Source organism: Perna viridis, chromosome 1 (genome assembly GCF_037379345.1).
Source record: "Perna viridis isolate PV_CMFRI_1.1 ecotype Kerala chromosome 1, ASM3737934v1, whole genome shotgun sequence".
Classification (NCBI taxonomy): domain Eukaryota; kingdom Metazoa; phylum Mollusca; class Bivalvia; order Mytilida; family Mytilidae; genus Perna; species Perna viridis.
Genome location: NC_142445.1, coordinates 29698372 through 29719968, shown reverse-complemented (window position 1 = coordinate 29719968; position 21597 = coordinate 29698372). Strand labels below are relative to the sequence as shown.

General features: G+C 31.6%; 1 protein-coding gene across 1 annotated transcript; it reads left to right on the top strand.

The window, feature by feature from the left end:
• Positions 1-1500: 1500 nt before the first annotated feature.
• LOC148628263 (uncharacterized) lies at positions 1501-20102 on the top strand. The gene is made up of 4 exons (XM_088585258.1): positions 1501-1834; positions 15501-15796; positions 17900-18143; positions 19649-20102. Exons 1-4 carry the CDS (start codon positions 1555-1557, stop codon positions 19954-19956), a joined length of 1128 nt encoding a protein of 375 aa, XP_088441384.1. The 5' UTR covers positions 1501-1554; the 3' UTR covers positions 19957-20102.
• Positions 20103-21597: the final 1495 nt, after the last annotated feature.

Below are 21597 nucleotides of genomic sequence, written 5' to 3'. Positions count from 1 at the left end.
AACATTGCGAAGTACTACGAAATCAATGATCTGTTCTAATTACATTTTGATGTGTCATCATTTACAATAAAGTTTAGCCCATAATTAGAATTTCTATCAAATACATGTGTCTACTTTTCAAAGTTGATGTATGAACATAAGATTTAAGAAATTTCACCAACATTACTCAACGAAAATTACAGAGCGAATCAGTTACACAGGAAAGATTTCTCCAACAATTAAGTACTAATCCACATAAAATCCAGATACTACCAATAATGTGGTTCCTGGTGTTAAAAAAAACACCAAAATACAATGCTTTTTCAGTCTATATTTGCTATGTTTACACATAGCGATAGATATAATTATTTCTATATTCAGATCTGCACTTCTGAGAAAATCATACATTTATCTCCCACTAAAATCGACCAATTTAAACAAAGTTCAAGCGATAACTCTTGCAAAAGCCATTTTCTTGTACAAATTATAATATAATTTTTATCTCAAAAGTGCAACAACCAAATGAAAAACTTAAACTTGTTATATGAACAGTAACTGTCTCTGAACAAGAAGTAAAACTGGATTCGATGGGTTTTTGACATGCGTGCATCACCTCCTGCCTGATTTTTATGAAGACTGCTACTTAAAAAACACTGGTCGATATATTTTGATATTGTTTCATACTCTAATAATGATTGTGGTTTATGAATGACTTGACTTTTTTCTTGTGATATTTGAAAGTAAAATTGCCAGTTCATTTTTCCTGATCATTTTCCTGCAAGTGATCTCCCTCTTTTTTAAAATTAATGTGTCTCTTTTGCCGTTTATAGTTGAAAGTTTATACTTTCGAATCATTGAAATTTATAAATAAATTCTTGTTGTATCATAATCAAACACCAATTTTTTATTATTTTTTTTTTACTTTAATGTGTTTTTCTTTTCATATATGAAAGATAACCTGGTCCAAAAAGGGGGTTCAAACCTTGGATCCCGTTTTATATTGAAAATTTTGTAAACGTGGGTGAAAAATGAGAAATAAATAGGCTGAACCAATCTTTTAAAGATTTAATAATCTGTAAGGTAAATGCAATGTACATTGCTGTAGACGTTTTTTGTGGTAAAACAGATTATCTATTATATTTTTTTTCCAAAATTATTATGAAGCAGAAATTTAAGAATATTCAATTCAGTTTTACACGTTATATAATTTGGTATGTTTTCTGAGCAGGTAGATACTTATTTTACACTAGTTTGGTCCACCTTTTGTGTTAACAGATGTATTTATAATATTCAAATTGTGAAAAGGTTTGTACGAGTTGTCATGTTAAATGTGCAGTTCAATTTACGAATTTCTAAAGAATGATTGTTGATATGCAGAAAGTGTATTTAGCCAATTCAAAATGAATTTGAATAGATGTCAAATACCTTTGTTCCGCAAAATCTTATTTTAAATTGAAAAATGTAAATATGCCTTGATAAAGGTGCATTATTCAATGAAAATAAATAGAATAAAATACATGATATGTGTGCTATTAATTCCCGTTTTCATATTCAGGAAGTAGACTTCATTTAATTATGGCATCATCGGGAGACAGCCAGGGACTAGGCCATAAGCAAATTGAAGCAGCATTAAAAGACTTGTTTGACTATCTCATCACAAAAAATCCATTGACGGAAACGAAATCTGTTGCAAAACTTTGGAAGTCATTATATGAAAGTCAATGCTTAAACAAAAAAGTAGAAATTTCACAAAGGAACTCATTCGAGGACTTACAAGTTATTCGAACAGTCTTAAAGAAAGATCCAAAATCAAGGCTTATTTTAAAAACATGGCTGGAAGGAATACGACCATCATGTGAGTCGAATTTTTCTTACTTTAAGGAGGTAGACTCAGCCTAAGGGACATAACTCTTGACAACAGGGAAATGGTTGTATCATACTCAATTTTACCAAAGCCTATCAAGCTTTTACTTAAACAGAATGAAATCGGTCGAAGTTACTTTCATGCTTAAAAATTCAAATTCAAATTCTTTATTGACACAAACTCAAAATGCAATACATGGTTATGGTCCAATGTCAATGATAATACAAACAAACATAACTGTATACTAACATGTTGAAGCATGTAACATATATAACATGATAATAATACAGTTTTACATTATCACATGTTATTTCTAATATCAAGGCAATCTGTTATATAAACAGAAATCAATTTTAGGAAGTGCCCTGAATTATGGTTAAACATTAGCTTTAAGATTTGTTTGAATTTTTTATAATGAAACATATCAAGAAAATTTGTATTTTAAAACAGTGTTAAACGTTTGGTTTGATATGCCTTACAGTGTAATAAAAAATGCTCTTCGTTTTCAATTTCCTCTTCTTTACAAATTTGGCATTTTCTTTCTGATTTATCAATATTCAGATGTCTGCCCTTTTTAATCATCACATTATGTGCACTTAAGCTAATTTTACTGATTTTGCTCTATTTTTTTATATTTTTAATGGCATCAACGTGAGTTGGTTTGTAACCATCAATGTAAATGTTTCTGAAAAAATCCAATTGAGATGTCTCAATTTTGGCATTTTGATTTTGAATGCATTGGTCAACAATCCTTACTGTTAATTGCTTTATAAAATGTTTTTTTGCATTAGCATTTTGAATAAAATTAGGAAACTCAAAGTTTTGTAAAATTATTTTAATTTTTGTAACTCATGGGACCACCTAGACTCAATATGTGTTCTAAATATTTAACACAAGAAATTAGAATTTTACCTTTAAGAGGTATTCGCTCTAATTCAGCGCGACAAGCATCATTTGATGTATTGCAGTGTACACCCGAAAGTTCTCTAATGGATCTGAGATGTAATTTCCCAAAAGGTTCTGAATCTTTAAGGTTCGAGAATATACCCCATATTTCACTACAATAAGTAAAAATAGGTGAAATTAATGTATCAAGTAACTTGCAGGGGTTATTCAATCAAATTGTCTTTTTTTTATTTTGAAATATGACTTTCTACTTTCTAGCTTTTCCCATTAAAGTGTTTATGGCTACAATGAAATTGTCATTATGTTTCATAACAATACCCAGATAGCAATAATGTGACACTGTTTCAAGATTGAAATTATCATATCGAAAATGGTTTGAAAAAGTTTTACGATTTAAATTGAACACACACTATAACTTTAGATTTCTCATCATTAACGTGTAGTTTGCATGTTGTAAAATAATCAGATAAAGTGTTAAAGCAATTTTGTAGTCCTTCCTTTCTCTCAGAAATTAAAACAATGTCGTTAGCATATAAACGTATACTAATTGAATTGTAATCTATATTAACTGGATTATAGACATCCTCATTTAGATGTCGGGTCAAGTCATTAATGAAAAAAATAAAAAGAATGGGACTCACTACATTACCTTGTTTTACTCCTCTTTCAGAGGAAAATGGTAAATATGCTGAGTCCTTTATAGAATTTCAATCTACATTTTGTATCTGTATATATAGAAAATATAATGTTTTGAATATTGTTAGAGATATTTTGTTTTAAGAGTTTATAAAATAAGCCAACACGCCAAACTGTATCAAATGCTTTTCTCAGGTCAATAAAAGCAGCAAATACTTTTTTGTTTCTTTGATTTATAATGATCTATGATAGTTCTCATAGGAAGTTCGACACTTGCCTTTAAAACCTATTTTTACTAATCAAATCATTCACATTCATAAACATCAACAGTCTTTGGTAAATAACTTAATTAAAAAGTTTACCCAAATTAAACTGATAGATATTCCTCTATAATTATTTGGATCACATTTATTACACTTTCATATAGAGGTTTTAAAATAACAATACCTCCATTCTTTAACATTTTATTTGCAATAAGATCTGCTGAAAAGCTCTTTCCATTGTGTAAAGATCTAGAGCAAATTGCTTTGGTTATCTCATTTATAGTGATTTTCTTGGAAAAATCACAGTTTGTATTAACATTGTTTTTTTTTATTTATTATGAATATTGTTAAAATCATTAATAATATTGCATTGTTTATTATTACTTTCCATATTAGTTTTATATAAGTTTTCTTTTTTTTTATAAAATTGCAGAAACTCATCCTGAGGAATATCTGTGTCATTTTGTACAGATGATTGTCTACTGAGTTTGTTTATAGTGTTCGAGTTATAGAATCTTTATTATATGTCTGATCCAATGCGGAACAAATTTTATTTTCGTCATATTTATTGTATTTCCGCTGATATTTAGATCGCAATTAATAAAATTTCTTTCTGTATTCACCTTTTTCAGGAAATTTATTTACCAGTTTTTAGATAGTAATTTTTCATTGAATTCCTGAGATCTTTGCAAGACTCGTTAAAGCAGTTTTTTTTTCTTTTTACTACTCGATTTTGTTTTCTGTAGATGATTTTAAACCAGATTTTACAGATTTTGTTGCATTTTCTTGTAGAATAAGAGTAAAGTCTTCAGCTGCATTAATTACATCTACATATTTAGTGTCTAAAAATTTAGTGCTTTCATGAGATTGATGTAAAAGGCTTTACACAAACGTTCCAATGAGTTGTTCCCTTAGCCTAGGTCTACCTCTTTAAATTAATTAAGAGAATGTCCATGGAAAATCGAGGAAGTGGATTGCACATTCATTTTGCTTCCAAAAATGTTGACCCATATAAAATTCAGACAGTGTCAATATTAAAGTGATTCATGGTGACGAAAAACCCACCAAACAAAAGATGTTTTTCGATCTACATATGCTATATCTTTACGCAACAATTGTCCTTTCCATATTCAGATCTGTACTTTTCAGAAAATCATACATTTATCTCTAACTAAAATCAATCAAATCAAACAATATCAAGAGCGATAACTCTTGCAAATTGTCAAGTTCATGTACAATATATATGATTTTTATCTCAATAAGGCAAGGTCAAAATGAAAAACTAAGACTGGTTACATGTATGTGAATAGTAACTGTCTTTGAACAAGAAAGAAACGTGAGTTCAGTGGGTTTTTGACATGCATGAATCACCTCCTGTCTGGATTTTATAAAGACTGCTAAATAAAGCACAAACCCGTGTTATCAATGAAATGAATGTTGTTTGTAATAAACTGAAAGTTAAAAATGAAACAAATTTCAAAGAAAGTATTTTAAATTTTCAAAATGATAAATAACTCTTTGTTTGGTCCATAATTTAGTTGAATTGTCAAATAACCTTGAACATTATATTGGAACAAAAAAAATGGTAGGATACGATTTATCTTTTGCCGTTCTCTTTTATGATCTGTCTCGTATTTATATGGAGAGCCTATTAAGTAACAGTCTTTATAAAAATCAGACAGGAAGTAAGTCATACATGTCGAAAACCGACCGACCTCACTTTTTTTACAGATACAGACCATATAAAATAGTCTTAGTTTGTAATTCGGGTGCATTTTAGCATCTTTGCAAGAGTTATCATTCTTGATTTGGTTTTATTTTGTTGAAGAGTTTGAGATTAGTATATATGTATGGTTTTCTCAGAATTACAAATCTGAATACAGAAATGCCTATATCGTTACTTACAAATATGTCATATATAGACAAAAAAGCATTGTTGATGCTTGGTGGTTTATTTCTTCTCCATCAATCACCTCTAATATAAGCAATGTCTTTTATATTCATTTTGTAGATTAGTACTTAGTATTCATGCACATGTATCTATTTATTGTAAAACGACTCTGTTTGTTTGTTGGGGTTTAACGTCCGAGCAGCAATATTTCAGCTATATTCAGACGATGAACATGAAATGGATGATAAAAATGAACATGAAATGAAAAAGGGATGTGACACAAGGACAATGGGGTCGACAAATTTTGATTGCCACTAGAAATAGGGAGAGGTGGGTAGGATCGGGCAATTTAGCCTCCTGTGGCGGAGCCCTATGGTTCCTACTCCGAGAGAATACCACAGTAGAGTTCTTTAAGGTGCGAGGAACGTGGCATCTTTCCCAACACGGTGCACCACTATGGTTTGCGGTCAGGTTTTCCGTATTATAGCCTGACAACCCCAGCATGTAACGCGCCAGGGATGCCCCATTCAACCACCTGGGGCACACATCCCAGTTGCTCTGTAGGCAGAGGGTTCTGAGCACTATTTAGTCGCCTTTTACGACAAGCTTAGCGCTGCTGCAGGTCTATTCTTTTAACACCCGAACCTGCACGGGGCTAAAACGAATCGCTCTAAAGACATAGTTCAAGTCAACATTATTGCCTGATGTCACAGCGTCAGACATATCTAATGGTTTAGACGACTTCCTGTTTTAATCTATTCCCTGGCAAAAATAATTAAAAAGCATGGGAGATGTAAGAATTTGTAAACCAGTAATCAAACTAGTACTGATCTAATCAAAGTATGGAAAACCAGTTCAAAGTTCACAGAATCCTATGACGACACAGGGATGGTAATACGCAGGCGAACTCTTTTTGTATTATCCGATCATTTGGACGGGCTAAAGGGTAAATCGGCACCACTGGCTTACGAGTGAAAAGTATATAAAAACCACGGGCGCCATCTCACTATGGCCCGTCAAATAAGCCGGTTCCAACTGGCCAGTCTGGTTTAATCGGCTTCCGATAAAGTGTTCAGTCGCCGATAACAGGAAAAGAATACGGGCAAGTCCTGTGACGTTTCGATAAAAGCGTATACACAATTTGTGACGTATTAAGCAATAAATGTCTGACTTGCTTCTTCATGTACTAGAACTGATACCATCATGTAGCTTTATTATGTCTAACTCCACTTTGGTGTAGAGACATATTGTTTTTCGCCTGTCTGTGTGTCTGTCACAAGGTTTTTCAGCGCAACTCCTTTGAAAACAACTGGATAGAATTTTACGAAACTTGGTATGTTAGTTATTGTCATCACTTTGCGTCCGTCGTCGGGGCGGCGGTGCCCAAAATTTCTATTTCCATAACAAACTTTGATTCATTATGGTACAGTATAAAGTATATCAGTTCTTACAAACAAAAAATCCCACAATATTTTTGAATATCCAGATACAACTAAGCATATACTGTTATGCTAAAAAATTGGGATCACATAACCCATTTTCATGCTGAATTGACTGGTAATTTTTGCAATCATATCGATCTTAGATCACTTTTTATGTCCTACCTGGTTTCTAAGATATTAGGTATGCTATCACAATATTTACATTCATGAGTCAGCATCCCACCTAAAGTAGGTCAAATGACCTACAAATAACACTTAATTCACAGAGTCAATCTTAGGACTAAGCAAATTGTTTACATGGAGAAGTAATTAACTAAAAAATCTTTGAATATTTTCTTTCAAAACAGTATCAAACATACTTGTAGACCAGATGAGAGCAGCAACTATTTTACAAAATTATTAGGGCCCGCCACAAAAAGTGGCAGTCGCCCTACAGCCCTTGCTCTGTCCGTCCGTACGTTACATAATCTTGTCCCTACTGTAACTCGTTTGTCTTTTGAGATATGCTTTTGATATTTGGCATGTGGCTAGATCACCTCAAGACGCAGTGTCCCGTACCATTAATGATGACTTTTGACCTTGAGGTTAAATTATTGATTTCTACAAGGTAATGTCTGGTCCGGCCTGTAATTGTTTGGGCTCATGAGATAGGATTTTGATTTTTGGCATGTGGATAAACCACCTCAAAACATAGTGTTTCCTACCACTGATAATGTCCTTTGATCTTGAGGTTGAACTATTGATTTTTACATGGTAATTTCTTGTCCCGGCTGTAACTTTTTTTCCGACACCGACGTTATAGTTTCGCTTTTTACCCTTTGACCTTAAGGACGCTCTTCTCTGGAAATCCAAGTCGCCTGATCGCAGTTCTGTTTCCCTTTTGGCCAAATACTTATAACTTAATGGCGTTAAAAAAACTGTATCGAAAATTTGAAATTGCGTGCCATGTGTTATTTTCTTGAAAGAAATGTAGAAACCTAGAAGTAAAATTTTATTGCGTCGGCTATTTTTTAAGATAGTACTTGTTGTCTTATGTGATAAGCTTTGATATTTTGCATATTGATAGAACACCCTCAAATGAAGTGTCGCACACTACAGTTGATTACTCTGAGCTTTGAACTTTGACCTCAAGGTCAAATTATTTTACTTTTCACTTCTTTTTTATTGTCATATCATTTCCGCTCACACTTATCCATTATTTTTAAAGGTATGCATGTGATAAATATGTAGTGTATATACACCACCTTGTGCATGTGACAAAGACAAATAGAGAGTAGATATTGGTCCCTACTGGCGGGGCCCACAGAGAAGGTTGCCATCTCATCGATGTCTAGTTGCCTATAAGACTTATTGCGTAAATATTCTGTGCAAGTACCAACCTAAATTTTAATTCTACCAAATTAGAAAACTTCTAATTATCTTGACCTACACATTATAAATGTGAGCTATCATATTTATTAAATGTTAAGTCAAGCAAGCATTTTTTGGAAAGCTAATACTTGCCAAACTGTAATTCTTATATGACGTGCTTCAACGATCTTTAAACCACAGCCATGGTAAAACAAGTATTATCTTTAAAAAAAAAAGGTAGCCGACGCTGTAAAATGTTATTCCTTGTACTTCCAAGTTCATAGATTTCTTTCATGAAAATAACACATAACTCGAAATTTCAAATTTTCTATACAGTTATTTCGAACGCCACTGTTATCTGTTTTCGGCCAATCGGAAAACAGAATTACGATCAGGTGACTTGCATTTCCATAGATGAGCGTCTTTAAGGTCAAAGGGTAAAAGTGAAACTAAACCGACTGCGTTGGAAAAAAGTGATAAACACATGACCAACATTTCGTGCAACTAACATGCTGTGTCTATTCGAAAATATGAAGAAACTAGTCTCATTAGAATCGAAATAAATCACACTATCGATATTGCTCGGAATGAATAGCCAGTCCAAATCACACTATCGATATTGCTCGGAATGAATAGCCAGTCCAAATCACACTATCGATATTGCTCGGAATGAATAGCCAGTCCGTGGTAAAACAATGATAAAATGAAGTTTCCGTGATTTATTTCGTAACTTGCAATGGACTTACTACACATGCCGAATCCAGTATGGTTCTAATAAATGTAGATATATTATGATACATTAATTGAGTGACGGAATAAGCAAGTATATGATATCATCCATAAGTTTATTAGGACATGTTTTTCTTACATTGTAGAATTATTGCAATTTAAATATAAATTCGTATTTTTTTAGGAGTCATGCAATTATGCAATAAGAGTTCATTTAGAGACTAGTACCAAAATCTAACTTTAGTGTAATTGTTTGTTAGAATCAGGCAAAATGGGAAGAATCAGAAACATGCATGTCAGAACCCTACAGATCTGGCAATGTGATATTACCAAATGATACTTTCTCTACTCGTAAAGACCATTATTTGATTTCTGCATCACTATCTTCGCACAGAAAAGTTTCTATAGAATCTTAGAAAAAGGAGGTTTTTGACAAAGTCATCTGCCCTTGAACGGTTCATTTTCAGTGCATTTCAATGAAATTGTAACTCAATGGTTCAGCATGATATGGAAAATCTTGTCTGTTTTCCTTGATTGTGATGGTGCAAATAGTCAAATTACTCTATCAAATTGATGGGTTTTTTATACCATGTTTCACCTACTGCCTGATTTTTACGTGGACTGACACTTGACTAAAATAAGTAGGAGAAAAAAACAAGGCAAAGTTTTTTTTCTCTTTCAGCATACGAAGGCTGTCCAATTTGAAGTTAAGAACTTGTAGTGTGTAATTAAAGTATTTTGGTGGTAAGATTTTAACTAACGCGCCGTGACGAGTGCGATAGCCTGTAATACATACCTTTCGCTATATTGTTAGCTTGAATTTTATACTTGCAAGCCAATATCTACACTAAGGCATAGCTATAATTATGTACTCATTTATTTACTGTTTTACTTTTCTTTTTGTTATTTCATCTTTGTTTTTGAAGTCCTGTATTTTATTTGCACCATTACAATGTAAAGCCTGATTTATCCTAAATCAAAATAGCTATTTTAGACGTCGACACAATACTCCCCGAACTAGACGCTATAAAAAAAAACGATGATAATAAAAACTAGCGGCTATGAGGAGCCTGAGCAGCCAAAACCAGGTAAATGTCACAAGTCCTTTGATAAAATTGAAACTTACTATGTATCTACGTTTCTGTCGCAAAATAAGAGCATCAAATGACAAGATATACAAAATGATGACATATAATAGCACCTCAAAGATAGACCTTCAATATCTATTTATTAAACAAATAGACTACTATATAAGGGGTGTTATTACTTATTCATTGGCTTGCTATGAACCAATCTTTATAGGTGCATAACCAACATCTAAAACTTTGATATTTTCTTTCCCACCCCTTACACAATTTCTGTTTTTTTAAAAAAAAGCTCAAACCTATTTAATGGTTTGAAGTACCTTTATCAAAATATAATTAATAAATAGTCGTTGTTTTTACGAACAAAACAAGAAACGATAGCATTATTTGTCTCAAACAAACAATGCTCCCATGCGACATGATTCACATATACTTTGAGGAGTCATTATTTCTCGAATACAAATTGTTCAACAAGGATCCCAAAGACTTTTTATAATATGAAACCGTACGAAAACCACAATCTATGATACATATTGTAACTTTCATTTCATATTGCCTGGAAAACAGCAATATTGGATGAAAAAGTAAAAGTAAAGATAACTTCATAATATTTCTGAATGATAAACACTAGAAATCAATAATTCACATTTTAATATATTTATGAACAAAACAACATTCTTTTGAATTCAAACAATTATAAAGTGAATAGATATTCATTTTAGAATTGCTGTAAATTGCATGACTTGAAATTAAAATTCACAATATCCGAATTTCACTAACTTACGAAAAAATATATTCATTTTGTATATACATTCTTTGTTTTCAAAAGGGCATACATATAAAAAAAACATTAATAATCAATACTGGTCCCATTTAGGGATAATTTGCTAAATTAGACCGAGTTGATAAACGTCGTTTATACTGCAATGTGAGTAATTCACTACAATGATTTTGCGTATATTATAAAATTCGTAAAAAGTGAATATTTTATGAAAAGTATTATCACTTCTATATATAAATCCAAAATTCATTTTATATAACAAAAATAACATACACATAGCAATGAATTTGACAATTAAAACATCGAGCGAAAAAGTGACATTTTACCTTAATTTTGCAGAAAACAGGGAACATTCAACGATTTTCCATGAATTTGGAACTCAAAATAACCACATAATATGACAATAATTTAGGCCATATGTCTAATTGTGCGACTTAAATTAGTATTTGATATCACATATGGTAACGTAGTTCACATAACGTAATTAATTTTCAAGCTTCGATCTTCTATTTTATTCATACACATTACCAATTTGTAAAGATGATGTTTACAACCAATTTATGTGATACGTTTCTTGTCTGAGAAATTAGTTGCAGTGTATTAAGCGGGTTAAAAAGAGTCACATAGTTCATTTTCTTGTAAAATCATGACATACAATCAGTCAAACATTAAAATTTCTTCTTTATTGTGAAACCGTTCATCTCTTGTTTTTCTCAACCTGGATCTTGATTTAAGTGATTTAGCGCTCTAACAATTTGACGGATTGTTTCAGTACCGGCTGCTTAAGTACAGGGTAACGTAATTCACTTAGAAATTGTGGACATTGATAACAAGTAATATCTTTAAAAAAAAGATTACCGACGCAGTAATATTTGTTCTTTTTTACTTATGATGTTCTACATTTCATTGAAAAAAATATCACATGTCACACAATTCAATTTTCGGTACAGCTTTTTCGAACGCCACTAAATTATCAGTATTTGGCCAGTCGGGAAGCAGAACTGCGATTAGGCGACTTGCGTTTCCATGGAAGAGCGTCTTTGAGGTCAAAGGGTTAAAAACGAAACTATACCGACTGCGTCGGGAAAATACAATATTTTTGTGTAGGCCTTATAAGAACGTTTTATAAATCGAAAGTTTTTCGCTATCTATAATAGTTTTAAGGAAAGTTGCTGAAAACTGCTCATATCGTCATTTTTCACCTTTCAATGGCATTAACTCTAACAAAGAGTCGTCCGACAACTTTGAGCCAAAGGAGACTTTAGTAGAGCTCTTCAAACTGAAGAAGGTACAGTTACATTTATTTTCAAATATCTCTTTTAGTTTTCGAGATATAAGTAGAAATTTGTTACTTGACGCCAGTGGTCTAAAAACAGCAACGAAGACCATGTTTTTTTTTTGACTGATCAAAAATTGTACAAGATGCACTAAGAAACATCCGTGCTAAGTTCCATACGGTTTTGATCAGCAGCTTCAGAGGAGAATATCTTTGGAAAAAAAATTAACAGACGATGACGATGGACGCCAATTGATTGCAAAACCTCACATGGCCCTTCGGGCAAGGTGAGCTAATAAGTCAATTCCAGATATTTGTTTTTGTTTTGATTTGTTAATTTTGCTAGTTATTTTTTCTTTGTTTACGTTCGAACTACACAATTATTACATAATTTTGCATTAAATTAAATATTACAGAAATATTCTTAACCTGAAATCATGTTTAAATCCATAAAACTTAAAAGAAATGATAATATTTACTTTTATCTTGAAAATAGACAATACAAATAGACTAAAGTAATGTCTCAGTATAACGGAGAACTAGGAAGTTGCATTGGTTCTTTCAATCCAAAACTAATAATTTCTATGTGCATGAGACCCATTTAATCAACGATCTACAAAAGCATTAATTCTCACAGATCAGGTACATATTATTTGTGCTAGTTACAGTGCAAGTAGGTCCCGGAAACTACAGATAGATCCTGTAAATAGAACCTTGAATGATTTTTTTTTCGTAAACCAAATAAAGTAGTAAAGTATGTTTGTTTAATATATTAAGTATGACATAATTTATACTACGAGCGGGTCTGTGAAAACAAAAACAGATTACCGTTTGTATATAAAAAAAAGAACTAGGTTATAACAGTTATAATTTTTCAACAGGAAACTAGGCATTTTCGAACCCGAAAAATAAATTCTTAGTCTAGCAATTTGGTTTGTGTATATTTATGATATTATAAAAATCTTTTCTTAAGAAACAGAAAATTTCTTTTTAAAAATCTGGATATCGGTTATAAAACATTTTATACAACTTTTAACATTTTATTTTTAAGACAGCTTTTTTTTAAATATTGGCCCAAAAGCACGTCTTGCAAGGACGTCGCATTAAAAAATCAAAATGGTTTGCAAAAAGCCCAGGCGTACTTAACAGCTGAGAAATTTAAACACGATAGCACCCGAACCTGACGTTATCGTTGTTGTTTGTTAGGGTTTAACGTCCGAGCTGACGTTATCGACATACTGATGATAATTTTTTAAAAAAATTGTCTGTTTTAGTGTATATTCTGTTTTGTTGGTTTTTATTAGTTATTGTATTCCTCATTGCTTTCAACTTCAAACTACATGCAATATTTCTTATTGCTGCCGTAGATACATTCAACGTTACCCCTTCATAAAGATTTTATTAACTTTGATTACTAGAAATAAGCGTTCCAAGTGTCACTTCAAAATTTACCATTAATACAAATTTATTTGAGAAAAAAACATTTGTTATATCTACTTTCGAAAAGAGATATACGACGTTGCATTGGTTCTTTCAATTGAAAACAAATAGTTTAAAAGTGCATGAGATGCATTTATCATCAACGTATTCAAATAACAGTACATGTACAAAACATTCTACACGTGTTTAAATAGACTAAATCTCACAAATCAGGAAGATCAATGATTGCAATTACCAAAGCTATTTACAGTGCGAACTATGATAAAGCTAACGGCCCATAATTTACAAATATAAGTCCTTTAAATAGAATCTTTGAAATATGTTTGTTTGTTAACGAAATACAATTGTATAATATTTCAGTTTGATATTCAGCATGACACATTTTATACAACGAAGGGGTCTAACAAACAAACATATAACAATAAGTATAATAGGAAAAACTTATTTATCACAATTGTCAAATTTCAAAGAGGGAACAAGCAGATATTTAGGCAGAGAAAAAGGTGGTCTGAGAATGGCAAATGCGGGTGGATTGATAAAAGCTCCTGAAATCCCACTTCTACTATCAATGTAACATAAATAAAATACATTTATCTCACAAAGTAAACTTTTTTTACTTTGTTATTGTGTAAAATAACAATTTCTATGAATCTATTGGTAAGCAACAATATCTTGAATCGCAATTCGGACTGTCATTCGGGTTTAATATATGTTTTACCCTAACATTTCTTCTGGTTTTCTGGTTCCACAAACAACAGCTGTGCTCGGCATTTAGCAGTAACAAATATGTGCAAGTACACTACATCGTGTAATGTACATTCTATCTTACGCTTACCATACCGGTCCACCTAGTCCATGATCCCAGTTTTTCGTGGAGCCCGAGTTGTACGTTTCCTTTTGTAACATTGTATGTATTATGTTAGTTACTGTATGTTCCTTGTCGTGTTTGTCTGTTTTCCTTGTTTGGTCTTTGTCCCTGGATTACATTCTTCTGATTTCCGCTAGAATCTTGGTTTCCTTGATTACTCTTTTTACCAACATTCGCGTCAAAATAAGTTACAGCTACACATATGTGCCATGGAAAGCTAGTCTATTATGCAAATAAAACCAAATTGACTAGATATTTTTTCTCTAAAATAAATTAATTATTTTAATGAATGAAGAGAAGGACAAACTGAGGAAGAAAACTATGCATGAAGTTTACTTAGGGTAATTTTATTTGAAGCATATCGAAATTTTCAATATATAAAACTGGTATTTTTTGTATTTAACGATATCAAATGTGTCTATAACATATATTACATTTTATTACCAAGCCTTATTTATGTTTCAATACATTAGTAAATCCGATTTATGAACGAATTTCTTTGATGTTTCAATAGCACCCCAGCTGAGAATCATGCAAAATGTGATACCTGGTTGGAAAGCATATACATTTTTATTTTTTATATTTTGTTACAACTGCTTAAGTAAAAAAAATATAACATGTGGCTTATCATATTACCCTTGTTCATAAGAGATATAGTTCAATAGAATGTATAGTAGAACTAAAAAGAGTAATCAAGGGAACCAATGTTATAGCGGTAATCAAAATTAAGGGAGATAAAACTGTAAATGACACTAAAATGCAATAGAATTTTCGATGTGAATAATCTCTTATGAGCAGACAGATTGGAATGAAAGATTATACATTTCATCATTTAGACATTTAAAGCAACTTAATGACAAAAATAAAAATATGTAACCTATTTTTTGGGTAAATCATATTACAGAATTTGTATGATTCTTACAAAGACAGCTTCTTACCTTATTTTAAAATGTCCTGGGCATTCAAATAAATAGCTTTTATATATTGCAGACATCCCTAAACTCAATGCAAGAGAGGAAATAGAAGGTATAAAAGTTTTATTATCATCAACGGGTGATCCAAGCGAAAAAGATGACACAGAAGCCACTAATTGGCTCAAGAAGCTTTTCAAGAAACCCCGGCCAGAGTTTGATAAAATACCAAAGAATACATCAATATTTGTTTCAATCTTCGAAGCAAGTAAAAATGAAGCACTCCCTGTCATACGAGATATGAAAACATGGAGAGACCTAAAAGATAAGTTGAAGGAATTCATGATTAACTACAAACAACTTTCGCCTTTGCAGGTATTTGGTAGAAAGGAGTACTGAGTAGCCTGTTTTGTTGAATGTGTTTATTGTAATCAAATAAGGTTGATTAAGAGGCAATAATCAGTTTCCTTATTTCTGTTTTAACTAGGGACTCAGACCTTTTGAACTGATTTTAGATGTGTTTGTAATTGCGTTATATTTCCCCCCACAATGGTCAATTTATAAAAGGGAGAGTTGTGATCACGACAAAGTACTTTAACCTCGCTGCAATTTTGCGTCTGCCCCAAGTTAGGAATTTCTGGCCTCTTTATGTCTCTTTATTTCGCTGTACCTGTGTATAATGATGTTTTGTGAGGGTTTCATCGTCGTTCATTGAAGACCAATTTGTGGCCTTAAGCTGACATTTTTTATTACGGTGGGGTTGTCTCTTTGACTTATCCACCATATCCATTATTGTAGGACTCTTTACCTACTGGTGCACCTGGTCCATGCTCCCAGTTTTTAGTGGAGACCAAGATACTCATTTACTTTTGTTACTTGGTATCTATTATTTGAGTTATTTTATGTTCTTTGTTGTTATCGTCTCTTTTCCATGTCTGGTCTTTGTCCCTTGATTACATGTGTTTGATTTCCGCTAGAGTCTTGGTTCCCTTGATTACTAGTTATAATATATAAGTGTAATAAATAATAATTTTTGTTCTCATTTATACCTATCGTGTACCCTTTTGATTTATAGAGAACAAAATTTATCAATCACTTCGCAGATCCTTATATGCACGTTTTTTTTTTATCGTACAATATATCATTGAAAATAATTCACTAAATGAAATTGACATACAAAATTTGTGAACGTGAACATCGAATTGAAAATAAATTTCAAAGGGTTCTTTTAAATCAGTAAATTCAACATCAAGACATATCTATCATCTGAGATAGGTCAATTTACTGCGAAGAAAGTATTTGCTATTTCAAAGTTTTACTCCTATGGCTTTTTCTACACTAATCTATAAAGATTATTGCTAATTGATACTTAGTATTTATTCCTTTTAAAATTTAAAAAAAATTAAAGTAGTCAATTTTGTTTGCCGAATCAATCACCTTCCTTTGGATGTTATAGTATTAAAAATGTGTATTCCATAATTGGGCGAGTTATATGTCCAAGGTATGTAATATTGGTCCAAAGAAGACTGTAAAGGTCCGAGGCAACGCCGAGGATTATTACAGTTCTTCAATGGTCATTATGACTAATCGAGGACATAATTATAACTAGTCTGTTATGAAAAACACATTTTGAATACATAAATTAGCCAGTTTAAAAAATGATTGATAAGTCAACACAAATATGGAATTTAAGCAACAATGAATCTTTTAAATACATATACTCAGTTCAAAATTAAAAATAACAAAATATTTTACTTTATTTTTGTATCATATTAACAGGAAATTATATCTGTAAACTGAAATTGACATCTCTACACTTGTACTTGTTTTGTTTTCTTAATGCTGTAACATGGCCTGTTTTTATAAAGTCATTGTGGGCCGGTCCAAAAAGCCAAAATAAGTCATAGTGACCGTTCTGAGAAACTACAACTACCCACAGTAACCGGTTAAACGTGTAATGGACTGGCATGGAAAATTATGCGGAATTATGTTGTTATGGTCACATCTTTATGATAACCAGACAAATGTATCCATAATGCAATCAACCCTTTATTATTTGTAGTAGGATTTTCAATGTTTTGAAAAGTTAATAATGCTTTGCTGCCTTCTTGTATAATTGACAAGTACTTAAATCTTTTTTATATTTCACCTGTTAACTAACTTGTTAAAAATTCATTTAAGGAGGTAGACCTAGGGTAAGGGAAATAACTCTTTAAATCAGTGATATTTTTGTATCGTATTCAATTTCGCCCATGACTTCCAAGCTTTCCTTTGAAAGAGAATGAAGTCAGTCCAAGTTACTTTAAGTGGTGAATACAAACGTTCCAATGATTTGTAGCAGTTGTTCTTACCCTAGGTCAACCTCCTTAAGACGGGTAAGATTAAATATAGTATGATTCATGTCAAGCATAGCACATGCTCAAAAGATTTCTTCTAACTGCGTCATGAACACATTGAATTAGTATGTTCTTGTTTCAGATTTTGACGGAATGCGATATTCAAATTCCAAACTGGAAAGATTACGTCAATAATGAAGAAATCTTTAACGCTAACGCTCCAGTATGTTTACCGTACGTCGCAAGACTCCTGAAGGCAAATATACGAGTTTTTCAATATCCAGACAAGGAGGAAGTGAATTTCTACTGTAAGGAAGCCGGGGATGTTACGCTTGAATTGTGTGTAAACAAAGAGAAGTTTATTCCAGTAGTCTCTATAGATTCTGGTAAGAACATTTCAGAGTTAAGTCATATGTTTGTAGTACACATGTAATATTTTAAACGTGTACTAAAGATATTGCATCAGTATGTATGGTCACCAATGCTTTAATTGTGTGTAGCAGTAAATCTCATGGATGTGGTTATATTACAATGAGACTTTTAAACATAACCCACGTAACAAAGAAAACCTGTCCACACCAAATATCATTAAATCAGTATGTCCTTACATATCGTATCCGAAAATTTGTATATACTGAACAAGACAATTCTTCAGTTAAAGAGGATTGTTAGTTCATACAGGTTTCACTGTGTAAGTCACTAAGCAAATCACATTTTTTATATTCAATTACTATAAGAAGAAAATCCTGAAGGTCTTCGTATTATTTTAATAATAAATACTCACTATCAATAACAAATTTGTTTATCAATAAACCTCGGAACGCCTACACTATGACAGATTTCATTGTGTAAGTCATTAAGCAACCAACATTTGTTCAAAAGACCCCTTCCCGTTAATTAGTCGATGAGAATGCGTGACATTTATACTCCTGCGAGGTAGGAGCGGAATACAACAAATATTTTTTTCTCGCGGAAATGAATATTGCGTATGCTTTTGACTATCCCACAAGTAAACACGAAAGGGTCTATACACATATACCAGAAAAACTCCTCAAGGATATGTAGTGATTTCTTTCAATGATGTCTAATTTTGAAGAATCATCGTCATTATCAAAGATAAAATTCGAAAATTATTGTTCCACTATGTTCACTTTTCACATTATAATTACTTCTCAACTTTAATTGTAAGTTTTTGTAAGAAAAAACGACAAAACATAGAAAATCAGAAACATGCATGTCAAAACCCACCAATTTGACAATATAATATCAGTCAAGGATGCTTCCTCATTTTGAAAAGGCTATCATTTGATCTCTGTCACCCGATTTGCTCAGAAATTTTTCAATAGAATGTTAGAAAATGAGGTTTTTTTACAGAGTTATCGGCCCTGTAAATGTTCGTCTTTAGTGCATTTCAATTGAATTATAACTCAAATTACAAACACGACATGAAATATCTATTCATATTTCCTTGTTCTGTTGGTGCAAATATTCAAATTACACTTTCAAAATGGTGGGTTTTTCATATTATGTTTCACCTTCTGCCTAATTCTTACAGAGACTGACACTTAAAGCTATAAAAATGTAATTGTTCTGCACGCATCACTGCGTACAAAAATTCAATTACTACTGAAACAATCGAATCATTATCCTTTATCAATAGAAATCCCAGAACTGAGAACAATGCAGTGTTTTATCACTTGAAATCGCAATGGGTTTCATTTTACCTTAATATAAAAAGAGAAATGCATAAAAAAGGTAAAACACACAAAAAGAAATATAATGAACTGAAGGAAAAAAGTGTATGTCAATGTTGAATATGTCACAATACTTATATAATAAAAACTATATGTGAAATTCATTAACGGGAAGGAACTAATTGTGAAATTTTCAGATGACGAAAAATTGAAACAACACAAAACCCTAAAAGCAGAAATCGGACGATTAAAGGAAAGAATAAAAAACCTTGAAAGTGAGATATCAACCCTTAAGTCTGGCAGAGAGCACGACAAAAAAGAGAAAACAAAACTAGAAACAGAATTAGCCAGACGAAGAGAAGAGTTACAAGAACGAGAAGCCCAACTTAAAAAGGCCCAAGATGCAAAGAAAAAGGCAATGTTAAAAGCAGCCAGAGCAATTGCCTTAGATTTGTTTCACAAGCATATTGAAGATGAAACTGGATCTGATTTTGTGATAGAATAGACAATGAAAAAACTCTAATGAAGTATTAACAAACATGCAATTATCAGATATTCAACATACATTTCATCTTATTCTCTATTTTCATCTCTACTGTAAACATTGTTAGTTAAATTGTACGTCTCTAATAAATGATATATCAAGTCCAATTCGAATTGATTAAAATCGCAAAGCGACTTACAAGCACGGGCGTTTACATATTGAATAAGGAAAATATCTATTTTCAGCATTGTGAGATACCATTGGAACATACTTTGTTTAATTTGTTTTGAAAAACATCCTCGATACATGTACTTAAAACATATGACAATGATTTAATATGAACATTTTTACTGTTGAAAAGATGCCGTCTTTGTTCTATTTATTCTTTATTTCTATTTTTGTCCTATCACCTGAGCACTACACAAGGTCATGAACTTTAAACCGCGCCCCTTTTAACCGGACTACTTTCAGCAATGAAATAATCCTATCTGAAAAAAGATGTGTGTATTAGAATAAATTAATATGAATTTATCGTAGTTTTGCCAAGATATTAAAATGATTAGGAATATTATTAATATCTTAATATATATTATCTTGCATAAAAAAATGATTAGATTTACGCATAATATAAACCGCTCCCCCAAAGTTCTTTACACAAGAATATATATTTGAATAATATTAACATTGATTAAATAATGCAGATTAAGATAATATATCGACTTTGTTTTGAAATGCAGTACATGTCCATACTTTTGTATTTATGGAATATTTTAAATTTTAGTACAGGCTATATGAAATTACCTGGATTGTGACAGTAAACACTCATAAAACCCATACATAATTTAATTCCAAATGGATGACAGTTTAAATATTAATCAATGATTCGTAATTAAAACGCATTTTTGTGTTGGATGTTTTGAATTGCAGAGTGCCGACAAAACGACGTTAATGAAGTCACAATATCTAGCCAGGTTAAACAAAATAACATGTTTCGTTCAAAGAGAACTAATCAGAAAGCCTAATATAAATCAAGTATTTAAATTATTAGAAAATGAAACATGCTTCCTGGTAAATTCACTTCTTAAAGTACCTGACCGAAATTGTAAAAGTCCCCTATTTACTAAGAGGATTATTTTATCGACTTTTGGAAAGTATTTTTATATCTTTCTGTTATGCAACATACAATGCGTCATCCACTTTAAGACATTCGAAATAAGTCCTATCACATTCCAATGTTTAATATATAACTAGTTGACCTACATCACAGTTGTTGTTGCTAAAATAATTCTGTATTGATGGCGTCATCTTTAAAAAGTTGCCAGAAATTTTGGAGTGATATATCTTAATTTTTCCATTATGTAGTTTCATTTTGGAAGTTTAAGCATATAACAATGGTGACCATTAAAAAAAGTTTATGCTATATCAAGTTTAAAACGCTGTTTTGTTATTCGTTCTTTGTTGCTTTCTCAACATCTTTGTTTCTTTAATATTTGTTAGTATGACTTTATTTTTAAACTTGAGGTATTTAATCAAATGAACATTTTTTTAAACTATTATTCTATCAAATACTAAAATACACAATAATTTATTATGTACTCCTCCATCTAAGAATCAGGCAAAATGTGTATACGGTGTGGCACATGAAGGAAAAAATACACATAT

Bases quoted from the DNA above. Each gene is read 5' to 3' on its own strand.
- LOC148628263 (XM_088585258.1), top strand. From the start codon at position 1,555: ATGGCATCATCGGGAGACAGCCAGGGACTAGGCCATAAGCAAATTGAA. The intron at 1,835-15,500 runs GTGAGTCGAATT...TATATATTGCAG, and splicing joins GGAAGGAATACGACCATCAT to ACATCCCTAAACTCAATGCA. The intron at 18,144-19,648 runs GTAAGAACATTT...TGAAATTTTCAG, and splicing joins AGTAGTCTCTATAGATTCTG to ATGACGAAAAATTGAAACAA.